This window comes from Rutilus rutilus, assembly GCF_951802725.1.
Source record: "Rutilus rutilus genome assembly, chromosome: 13".
NCBI lineage: Eukaryota > Metazoa > Chordata > Actinopteri > Cypriniformes > Leuciscidae > Rutilus > Rutilus rutilus.
This window is the reverse complement of record NC_140218.1, coordinates 27,482,388-27,494,759: the sequence shown is the minus strand read 5'-3', so window position 1 is coordinate 27,494,759 and position 12,372 is coordinate 27,482,388. Positions and strand designations below refer to the sequence as shown.

At 39.4% G+C, this 12,372-nt stretch overlaps 1 protein-coding gene across 13 annotated transcripts in view; it reads left to right on the top strand.

The window, feature by feature from the left end:
- Positions 1 to 346: 346 nt before the first annotated feature.
- The window catches only part of LOC311302418 (band 4.1-like protein 1), a 79,865-nt gene continuing 67,839 nt past the window's right edge, over positions 347 to 12,372 (top strand). For 4 of the 13 annotated variants that reach the window (XM_084428286.1, XM_084428292.1, XM_084428287.1 and 1 more), the window contains exon 1: positions 10,482 to 10,635. In XM_084428286.1, the coding sequence (XP_084284412.1) occupies positions 10,626 to 10,635 (10 nt within the window). In that variant the 5' untranslated portion in view covers positions 10,482 to 10,625. Of the gene's footprint in view, positions 622 to 10,481; positions 10,636 to 12,372 lie in introns of those variants that run through there. The other 9 variants (XM_084428290.1, XM_084428289.1, XM_084428291.1 and 6 more) reach the window with 6 other exon arrangements.

Here is a 12,372-nt window from a genome sequence, read left to right as displayed (position 1 = left end):
CACTTTTGTCCTACACACCCGATTTTCCCGGCAAAAACGTCCATCACAAACATCAGTCTACAGGCTTTCGGGGGAGGTTGAAATACATTTTTAGGTTACCTATTTTAAAATATTTTACAGCGTCTGTATTGGGACAAAAAAAGTATTCTATTCAATTCTATTTAGGTGTATTTTGCTCTCTCGCAATATACATACAGATAGGCAAAAAGGTACTCTTACATTAATGTATCTATTTCTTAAGTGGTTCACTGAACTACATGAATGCGGTAGTGTAGCCTATATGGACGTACATAAAGCGGAACAGAGGCTCACAGCGCATCCGTGATGATGAAATCAGTGCGTGTTCAGTTCAGCGCTGCTCTCTCAGTTGTGAGGAAGGAGTTTGGTGTATCCAGCGCGCATACGCCCCCTACGCTCTTCTCCTCCTCCTCTTTTCCTTTCCTTTCCTCTCCTCTCCTCTCATCCATCCAGGAGCTGCTCTTCCCCCTCCGTCCGCTCATTCATCCTCTCGGACAGTCTCCATCCTTTGACGGTGAATAGAAGCAGCTGGGCGGTGGCATTCGCAAGCCCTCAATGGTCGGCATTTGGACGGAAATACGCGCGTCAAACCTGGAGAGACAGGTAGGGCTCTTTGTTGCGATGTCATCCGGTGTATGTACGCTCACTATCCGTAAAGTGTGCACTAAACAGGTTGAAACAGCGCTTGCAGCGAGGGCTCAGTCCATATGTCCTTGTGAAGAGGCTTACATTTTTATATTACTATGTCATTTAACATTTCGTGCAGCAGGCCAGTGGCTACTGCTACTGCTTTCGGTCATGTGGTCATTCATCAACATAAAAAAAAATCGGTTTGTTAGAGAAGACAGTGAAAGGATGCCGTTGTTATGCTGAACAATACGTGTAAATGAGCGGCGCGCGCCTGTCAGTGTAGGCTACCTTGTGAAGGAGGATAACGCTGATATTAAACGCTTATGTATTACGTGCATAAAGATTCATAGGAAATATTAGGCTTTCAGGTGCTGTGTTTCCTCACCGTTGGCCTGAGGCATTTAATGGTTGGCCAACCCCCTATATGTTATTGTATCACGCGCAGAATAACACTTAAATTCGTGGTCTGAATGCGGTGGTAGGTCAGGTGGTTTACTTTAGTTCAAAATGTTGCTTATTGGTGACTCAGATGTAACTGAGGTGTCTTGGCTGTTTAATGAAAAGAGGGTGTGGCACCAGGGGCAGTCGCGCGCGCTTCGTGTGGCTCGAGAAGCCAATTAACTGAAAGCTGTTGAGAATTATGGAGAGCGCGCGAGTACATACGCTCCAGTACTCACCGTGTTAGTTTGCTATAATAAACCGGAAGGAGCACGCTAAGAGAAAAATTAGCATTTGTAGAAAACAACTGGACTTATGTATTTGTTGGCGTATTGTTGTGTTTTGTTTGCACCCTTGTGGTTCAAGCCATATTGTTTTGCTATGTTTTGCTTGAAGAGGCTCAGCTGAGTACACAAAGGTCTTCATCAATTGGATAACAAAGTCTAATTGGTTTTCAAGCTTTAAAATGCTGTCTTCCAGGTCTGGAAAAATGATGTAAATGATTAAAATCTATAAGTCACCCAGATGTCTGTCTGCTCTTTCATCTGGATGAGATGAAAGATGTGCTTTTAGAGAGTTTGCTCATTTGCAGTAGCCTACTGCTCTATTAAAGCATTCCCTATCAGATGTTAAAAAGACATTCTGATGTAGTGATGTTTATAATTTAGTAAGTGAATATTTTTCACTAAGACGCTATTAGATGTTGTACACAATAATGAGATGTTTTGCAGATGTTCAGAGCTCTCGGAGATGTATGCTCACTGGGAAGTCATTAAAATTACTATAATCATTGTGCACGTTCTCTAGTTAACAGTTGATAGGTTGTGGGAAAAGTAAACCCTAGTTATTTCTCATTTGAATATCTCAGCACTTGTCATGGATGACAACTATTCAATGTTTTCATCCACACAATGTTTATTTTAGGTTTCAGTCATTTATATACACATAAGTACTTGAAAAAAAAAAAAAAATATATATAGTCTGGTCTATGTAAGAGGCAATAATACACATTTTAAACAATTTGAAAATGTGGTTTATTTACATCAGACATTGTGTTGGTAACTATAAAATTTATTCTTCTCCCAGTTCACCGGCCACTTACTTTCATGTCTTTCAGGAAAAATCGATGAATTTTATATGTTGTAATTCCAACACCGTTGATTCTCTGAGTTGTGGCGCAACATCACAACGTCCGCCGCCTGTTATAACTTACAGATCAACTGTCTGAGGATCGGAATATCAGATATTTCACGATAGTTAACACCTTTGTGAATATTTTGAATAAAAAGGAAAAATTAAATAAAAAGACACGTCGTTCATACAGATCTATTCCAAGACATGCTTGAAGAGTTGGGGTAGAAATAGGTGATACATTCAAAAAATAATGGCCAGTTTAAAAAACGCAACTAGAATATTTTAAACGTGTGAAAGGGTAAAAATTATAATTGCACACCTTTCCTCAACAAGCCGCATGATTTGATGTGCCATTCTTTAGCAGAAACTGTGCTGGATGAGTAATGTGCCAAAGTGTAATACTTTAGAGGTTTGTTCAATTACTTTAAAAAAACTACCCAAGTATGAGCAATAGTAAACAGCAGGCACCACTATTTAGCTGAAAACCAAATGTCTAATTCATGCCAAGGCTGTAGCAACACAAAGTGGCAAAAATTCTGCTATTCCAGTAGCACGTAGTTTGGACTAATTGAGCTCAGCGTGCTATTAATGGCAAACTGCAACCATCCCGTCCTACACACGCCTCCAACATGCTCTCAGCGCCCCTATATAACGTCCCATGAGTTCTCCTGCTGACAGTGTGCTGACATGTATTGCACTATGCTGCATTTGGCAGTTTCAAAACATTTGGTAGGAATGCAACTAAGATCCTGTTTTAACACACTTTGTTTCCCCCACAAGTACAACCAAAGGTGAATGTGTTACAAAGGTAGTCTTGAGGTAACCAGTAAGAAGCAACCAACCCGTGTGCGTGCATTTCACACATTTGTTTTCGCTTGTGAATGCGGTAGCACAGTAACTCGTATGTTTTTTCAAATTCATGTTTTTGTAGTTTCAGACGTTTACGGTATAATTTTCAAAAACTTTGTCATTTTTTGTCTTCAGGCCCTCAAAACGCCTTTGACATGTAAATTAACGGTCAAAATGCATAAAAAGTTTTCCGTTTTTAGTTGAAACCGGTGTCGTGTAGACAGCCCCTTAGGCTGAGTCTTAAACTGGAGGTACAATAGCTGCTTTGTTGTCTTGGCGCACAGACAGTCAATGGGCCCGTTCCAAAATGCCACCCTTAGCCCTTGCGGTCCATTTATCCACCACATTTTGGTGACGTAATGCTGCACAAACTGTCCGCATCAGCTGCGACCCGGAAAAAAGATGCATCAAGGTGCTTGTGAAAAACATTTAGAATCATAAAATGACAAAATTTGGAAACCCTACTGTCTCGTAGATGTAGATTTCACAGACGGTCCATTGCAAGACAAGCTTACATTTCTAAAGCATTTTTTACGGTAAAAAATGTTGCATTACATTATCTGATGATCTAGAACAAATCCAAGTGTGCTTTAGCTTTTCAACAAGTGAATATCTGCAGTACTGACTACAATGCTTAGAAATTTAATCATAAGAATCATAAAAATATAAAAGATAACTACTTATAATTTTTTTTTTTAAATTATATATATTTTATCTTTTTTTGCCAATGAGATTTTATTTCCGTTAGTGTTTATTTTAAGTAATGAAAATATTTTTTATGATTTTAGTTTGTGGGGATCCAGCCATGCTGCCCTCAAAAATCAACCAGAAGAAAGCAACTGAATAGACAGGATGTTGCACTATGACATAAAGTGCTCATCTTTAATATAAGCCTCTTTCTGTGGCCTTTTTTCCACCCTGTAACCCGGCAAGATCCATCCTCTCTGCACTGTGTGCTCTTATGGCCTCCAGGACTGACAAACTGATCCTCTCTCTACCTCTCCACCCCCTTCGCAGGGCTCAGAGAGTGTAGATCAACATTTAACATTTAACAGCGTCCCGTTTGCCGTTTGCGTCCAAGAAGAGAGTGCCTGTGCCTGTGCCTTTGTGTCAGGGTTGGGAAGGTTTTGATGTTCACAGGGGGAGGGCAGCCTCCCACGGGAGCTTATTTGCCTGTATATGAGTCAGCTGTGTGTATGAAGTTCTGCCCTGATCGTACAGAAGAATGTAAATTATTCAGAAGGCAGTTAAGCTTTGTGGTCTTGTGGGTGACAGCATGATTCGGCCTGATTGCCGTGAGTCAGCGCAATTTTCTCTTGCCGCTTCATCAGACACCCTTTCACATTCATTGGGTTCACTGACATCTTTTAAATGGACACCATGTGGAAAATGAAGGGGTATGTGTCGATGTCTTCCAGGAAGCACTGTTTTACCATGGAAATCTAGAGTCGCAGACCTTTCAGATAAATATCACTGCTGGCTGTTGTATCGCTATGCCTCTCTTGCCCCAAGCTTTTCCCCTATAGCCGTACGTAAGTATTAAACTTTGGTGACTTAAGCCCTATTCGCACTGGATTACTATTATATGGGGACCACGTGTGATTTAGAAATTACCCCCCCACATCTGAATTTCGTGTGGCGCATTTGCACGGGATATGCGAAGCCTGTGATTTTACTTGAATTTACTGACTTGATAAGATGGATAAAAAGGCGCACAGGAAACAAAAACGTTTATAAAATTATAAACGACCCCGCCAAATCACAGAGATGCCGATTCGCACGGGACTAATATTATCACGGGACCTCGGCGTTCGGCGAAATATGGTAGGTCATTTGCGGGGGAACTTTACAAATTACAGACACGGCCGATTCGCACAGGATTAAGATCACAGACAACCTCTGCAATTATTACAAATGACTAGAGGTCACCAGGTAATACTTATCCCGTGCGAATAGGGCTTTACACGTTTATGCTACAGACATGATGAACTCAAATTGTGCAGCTTGCGTGCAATTGCGACTTTATTTTTTGTAATTGTGACTGTGTATGCCATAGTGTGACTTTATTTCTTAACTCTCTCCCTGCCACTGACAAGATTTTCCATCATTTATGACACAGAGCTTCTCCGCCATTGACACGTTTTTCCGGCAATCCATGTTTTCACTGTTATACGGTGGAAGGGCGCTGTTACGGATCTTCTGAAAGAGTACAGCATCTGCGGATCCAAAAACAAGTGAAGAAGATCTGCATAAACTAGAAGAAGCGATAGAAGGTGTTTACGTGCTTGATCCCCCCCCCCAAACCACTTCATTGGTAAAGGTTACAGTGACGGGTAGGTTTAGGGATCAGTGTTTGGTGTAGGCAATCAGTACTGTGATTGAAATGACCAATAAAATCGTTAGAATCGATTGCAGGGAAGTTTCCGCTGATCACGCTGTTTACGCACAATCAACAGCATATAAATCAAAACTGCCTAACGTAACCGAATAAAATGCCGAACCCATGAAGAGGTATAGGGCTTTGGTGGTTAGGATGGACTTGACACTTGATCTATTTGACCATCGTTCTGAATCTGATCCAGACAAAGATTGTGTCCGAAATCGCCCCGTAACTAGGGCACTATTTGAGGGGACTGCCATTTGTAGTGGAGTCTGAAACCATAGTGGACGTTATCGAGTGCACTCATTCAATTCCACATTGCACCGCAAAAATGAGTGTACAACCGATGTTTTGCTCAATGGCTAGAGAATACCCATAATGCACTGTGAGAGTCGCTGTAAATTAATTCCCGCGTCTGACCAGAAGATGGCGCTCGCAAATAAATCATCCATCCATCTGTTTTCCAAACCGCTGGTCCAATGTGGGTACAGCGTAATAAACTCCTTCTTAATTGATTATTAAATCGTTTAATTAACGTGTATACATGCTAGTTATACATAAGGGCTTTAAATGTTACTGTTAATTTCAACATTTTCTAATGTTTAAAATCAAAAGTTGTTTGATTACATTTGTTAGTGCAGCGTGAATTAATATGAACAAACAACGAACAGCTTTATTTTTACTAACTAACATTAAAAAAAAGATGAATAATTGCTTAAAAAAATATATTTCTCATTGCTACATTTACAATTAATCATTTAGCAGACGCTTTTATCCAAAGCGACTTACAAATGAGGAGAACAATAGAAGCAATCAAACCAACAATAGGGCAAAAATATGTAAGCGCTGTGAGTAATCCCAGTTAGTCTAGCACAGTAATAGCTAATGCATTTACTAATGTTAACAAATGGGACTTTATTGTAAAGGTTTACTATAATAATACATAAATATTGCCAAAATAACACTGCTTGATGGTGGGCTCTTTTGACTTCAGTCAGAAAGCAACCGCCTAACCACACTGAACACATTAGCATCTGCACATTAATGGCCTGACTGCGAGTTTTGCTCAGCACCTCACATTTTATTCTGAAAAAAAAGAGCTTTATAAAATTTGAACTAAAGCGTTTTAGTGTAATATCGTTGTGGTTAAAGACTAACCCTAATGAGTCTGTCTGCCTATACGCTCATTACAAAGTCCATTTGATCTCACAGTAGAGCAATACATCTCAGCCATTGCTGAGACTGAGTCGGTGAGGGAAGTGGGAAGGTTGTATTGATAAGTGAATGAGGCTGGCCAAAGGAAAGTCTCAATCATTTGTGAATTGAGTTGGCTACTTTGACTGCCGTTTTAAGAAATTAGTTTAATCAGTAAATGAGCATTTCGTTACCCCAGGCTTTCTGCCATTGCGCTTTGCCAGGAGTGACAAGGACTAATCTATGAGCCTTCATTGTACAATTCGCTCTAAGAAGCAGACTTCCTCAGATGCAGCTTATTTACTTCAAACCCTTCATACTTTCAAAATCATAGGCTTATATGTAGATTTCCAGAGTTAGCTATAGTTTGTGCTTTGAAATTCATCCCTGTGGCTATTTTAAGGTCTTTGGCATGAGAATTAACCATCTTCTGTGGTAAAAAGCTACACAGTTGTTTAGGTCCTCACGTTCACATTGCTTATAGGATTCAGCTCATCAAGTCACAGTCAATTCTAATATCTGAAGCTTGGTTTACTTAATTGTGAGAATAAAAATAAATAAATAAAAATGTCCAATAAGAGGATACCCACTGACTAAATTTGTATTTTTTTTTTTCAGTAGCCACTTTCTGCATAGACAGTTCGTGTTTGTGTCACCATGGAAACAGAACTTTACAAAGAACACCCTTCTTTGTTGAAAATCTCTTTACCTCAATGTTGCATAGCTTTTTGCTGTCATTTTCCTGTCTTTAGAAATGGGTTCAGTAAAACAGGCTTCAATCTGTGTGTCAGACTTAGAGTGACTCTTTTAAAGGAGCTTTGTGACAGTGACAGTTGTGGAGGTAGTAAACACATTTTTGTTGCTGTAGCACGATGTGACTTGATCGGAATGACGACAATGCGTAATGAATAATTGACTCAAAAGAATTCAACCTGTAGCCCAGAGATACTCAATTTCAGAAGCCAAAAGGGCCACATTTAACCCACAACACTTGCAGGGCCCGCAATTGTATAATATATTTTATAATTGGGAAGTAGGTTACTGAGTGCCAACTCATTGCTTTCAAATGCTCTCATTCGTATTTGCATTTGCGCTCTGAGGAATGTCAAAGGTTTACAATTACATGTGTTTTTTCCAGCGTTGAGCAGTGTAACCAATCACAGACATGTCTGTTGAGCTCATGGCTGCAATATCCAATCAGAGGTGTTTAAGGTTAAGGCTGGAAAACACTACATGACTTTTACCCCGAAATTATAGTCTGGATTAGTCTTTGCTAGTTGTCGAAAGTCAGAGCTAGTTTGCAGATTTTGATTAAACTAAACTATGATTCCATCCAGTCGGAGGATATCAAACAAGTTTGATGTTTTGAGACGATTTTGGAGCACACATCCTAGCAAGTAGGTGCACGTTTCTGTGAGAGTGTGTTGCATTCAGAACAACTTGAACAGTCTGGAAAAGTGTAGGAAACTCAGTCATTTAGAGTACATTTACATTTACACGATGTGCTAAAAACTGATACGTTTTTTCTTTGCACAGATGACAACGTTATCAAAACAATCCCTGTTCACACAGAAGTTTTCCGTTTTTAGTTGAAAATGGCGTAGTGTAAACGGCCCGTAAGTGAATGAATCCCAGTTTTTCTCTGTTACCATTCACAAAGTCGGCAAGTGTGTGCTAGTGTTCTAAAATGTAGTGTATTCCTTTAGTTAGAATCTGCACATTACTGCTCAAAATGCTGGAGTTCAATCGGCAATCTCAGATTTCTGCACGCTGCAAATCTTCACCTTCTAATTATTTTTGTCCTTATCTGTTTGTGAGTGCCATAGAGACCCACATTTCATTAGGAATTTATGGCGTGTCATTGAAACAGAATCTATGTCTAATCCAATATGCAGTTATCTGCGTGCCCTTGAACTGCTCAGTGATGCGAGATGGCACGTTTTTAAAGGATGATGTCTACATCTGTGTATTCTCAAATTTTCCCTGCAGAATTCTCCAATAGGAAATTTCCACAGCCCTTCTTCCGTTAATGTATTTATCAATGGTATGGATAAAGGCAGATGTTGTCCCACATTTTTCAGGGATGGCCTTTCCCTAACTTGGTGTGATACTCCTTTGGCTTGAGATGTTTGTTCGCACTTTCACTGGACTGCGTTTTTATCGCAACCGAGCAATAAAAGGCCTCTCTGGTTTGAGGTTTTACACTCTCACTGAGAATCGCTTGGCAGCCTTTCAATTTAACTCCTGTTGCTTCATAGGATGCCTTTCAGAAACTCGGGCAACATCCCCCCAGTCAATTTGAATGGGTTTTAGCTTTAAACCGTGGAAAGAACAGTCTCATTCTTGGGACAAGGACGTTTCCGTGCTGGACCATTGCATCAGCCAAATTTCGGTCAGGACAGATTGATGGATTGGAGGTAAACAGCATTAATATGAATGCTCCAATTAATTTGAGAGGGGCTGTGTATGATGTGCATGCTAACTAGGGGCCCTGAAGAAATCCTGCTTTCCTTTCTTTCTTCGCGCTCCTCCTCTCTGCCTGTTCACCGCTCTAAGAGACTGATTGCACCGGTGACGTCATCACTTTCTTCTGTATGCCACCATTTGACGACTCATGGGCTCGGGGCTACAAATATATCTAAGGTTGATATGTTTTTTTTGCATACGAGCGCTTGTGTTATTCTATTAGTTTTTTTGAAGGTTGTTCTATGCTTTATGCCATTATTGCATTGCTGTGAACAAATTTGTTCCAAGATGGTAAGTAGATTTTTTGCAAAACTGAGCTGTCAGATTTTTTCATAAACTCAGTTGATATAAGACTCGGCTGATGTTTGGTTGCTTTTTTTCTTTTTTACAGTGGAGCAGCGCTTTCTTGTGTTGAACAAGGAGGGTTTTGTGCCTTCTGAAAGGGCACCACAGCTCCCTCAAAAAGAACTCCAGCCATCAGCGTAACTCTGTTCCAAAATGTAGTGAGCTGCCTCCGTAGGCTACATTTTAAAGCATTATATAAGCTCCTGGTGCAAAAGCTGTTCTAAAATGTAGTCAATTATGTTGCCTTCTCTTGGACAAATTCAAAGAGAGCGTCGTATTTGTCCTTTGTGGAGATAATGCAATGTAATGTGACAAGCTCAGTGAAAGAAAGAAATCCAAGATTTGAGAGAAATGTTGATTATAAATATATACTGAAAATGATCCGTAATAATCAATATACTATGAATATTTATCCTTAATAAAGGAGTAATTCACTCAAAAATGAAAACAAGTCATCATTTACTCATCCGAATGTTGTTTCAAAATTGTATGATGTTCTTTTTTTGCAAAAGGAGATATCTATAAATGAAAGTAGATGGAAACTAGGGACAGTTGTGGTCACCATTCACCTTCTTTGTAAAAGCAGCTTGGACAATTCTCCTTTTATGTTCCACATTTGTAACGACATGTGGCTTCGATAATTTGTGTTGGACAATGGGTGGCCTTGGAATCAAAAATAGAGAACCGCTGCTTTAAAGTATTGTGTCATCTCTCTCGCGTCTCCTATATTATAATCAGTTATACAAGTTCCTGCATATGTACGGTACAGCATTCAAAAGCAGTCCTTATGAGGTTCCATTTTTTGTTAGGATGCTACCTAGGATGCTATGTAATGTATTTATGCAGTATAGGCAGCAAGCCAAGATTTAGACCTTGCATGCATGAGAAAATACGGAGAGGCGTTCCCTCATTACTTCTTCCTCATGCACATTTTGTCACTTCCATAAAATCGTTTTGTGCGAACTGTTGACATGTTTGTCTTGAGTTACTAGAGCCTGTGCCCTGTGCCTTTCTTCTACTAGCATGCATTATGCCATAAATGATGGATTCCTATAGCAGATTGCACTACAGATGAGTGATTGTGCTCGGAGCAACGGAGAACTGGTCGCCAAGTGCAGATCTATTTTCCAACAGCAAGGCTGCAGGGAGAGAATGAAGGGGAAGATCCTTGATGACAAATGGTGTAGTATGGCCGTCATTTTGCAGGAAATTATTTCCCATCATTTTGCTGGCTTTGAGGGCATTTATCTAAGCAGGCCGGCATCCTGAGCTGCTTTCCAAAACGGCTGCTAAAACAGTTTTAGCATTTGGTTTTAGCAAGTGTTCTGTACATGAATAGTGTCTTAAAAATAATCATTTTCAGTTTTAATTATACTTTTCATAGTCAGCATAGATAGACAGGCTGCTTATGAAATGGCAAGTAACGGGATAAAATTGCAAGCACAATGAGCCGTAGTAGAATGTGGTATTATCATGACATATAAGACGAGGACGAAGGTTTGAGTCAAGCCTTCGTCATCCCTTTAAATCTGTTGTCGATTTGGCCTTACAGAAAACCATAATTGGAGGAAAAAGATAATTTCCCATTTAGCTTGGCATTTGCAATCATTTGGTGAACATTTTGACATTTTAAATGCTTTGGACTGAAGCAGGCATTTGTATTCCCGGTCGAAACTGGAAAGAGTGCAAAAAATGACCTGCACCAATTTCCACCTTATGATAACATGTCAGTCTGTTGAAGAGATGTAGCAGAGCTTTATTTAAACATCAATACAATTATTTTTTTACGTAAGCAATAAGGTACTCAAGGCTGTGGTGTATTGTGAATAAGTCACGGCTGAAGGGCGTTGTTAGGCATGACACGAAGCTGAGAGCCTGCAATGCCCTTCAGCCGTGACTTATTCACGATTCAGCACTAGCCTCGAGTACCTTATTGCTTTTATAAAACGGTTACCACACAATACAAATATTAAAGCCAAACAATATGTATCAATATTACTTTCATGAAGTGAAATCACTAAAAGCCTTCCTTCCGCTGGAAAATATAGTCCCCTGACCGTAAACAGCAACAGAATTAGATGGCGGCAAATACTGTCTTTATGAGTGAGTCTGTCAGTAGAGAAGACTTTTATATTGAAATGACTGAAACTTGTTTTGGACACAACTGACATGTCAGGTCAGGGCACGGAAAATCCCTTGTTAAAAGGACAAGATATCGCAGCGGACATTCAAACAGATTTGTATTACGATAGGACTGACCTGAAGGAAAATGCTATATCTACTGTAAATTCAGGTACACTCACCTACTTGATCTCTCACATACTCTCTATATAAGCTTCAATGACCAATATCAATGAGAACATATGTTTACGTTGCTAAGACTGGTTGCTAGGTGTTGTATATTTCACAGTAATAAACTTCAGAGAACTCAACGTTGATCTATATATTTTTTATTACAACATTCTAGCAACACTTCTTCGTGGCATTCATGTCCTACTAGGCAACTGGTACCTTAGTGACACCTACTGTTCATACATGTATTTTAATATACCACATTTTCCCCTTTCTTTAAAGAACAAGATTTGAATTAAACTAAAAAATATATAACAAAGCACAGAACACAAGAAAACCAACAGTTCTGAATGTCAACAACATGCATAACATTATAATTATAAGTATGCAATTAAATAACTCAAATGTTTAACCTGCTTCCAGTCTGTGGAAAAGGTTGAACAAGTATTTTCTCTATCATTTCTTTTCTTTTTTCCTTTATGCAACATGAAAACAAAATATAACAACATAAATGTCTCAAATACCTTTTCTAGACTATGATCAATATTCAATACCTTATATCTTTCCCCCTTTTAAAAAATAAATAAATTACTGAGTACCTTTATGTACTATAGTCCTTAAACCAC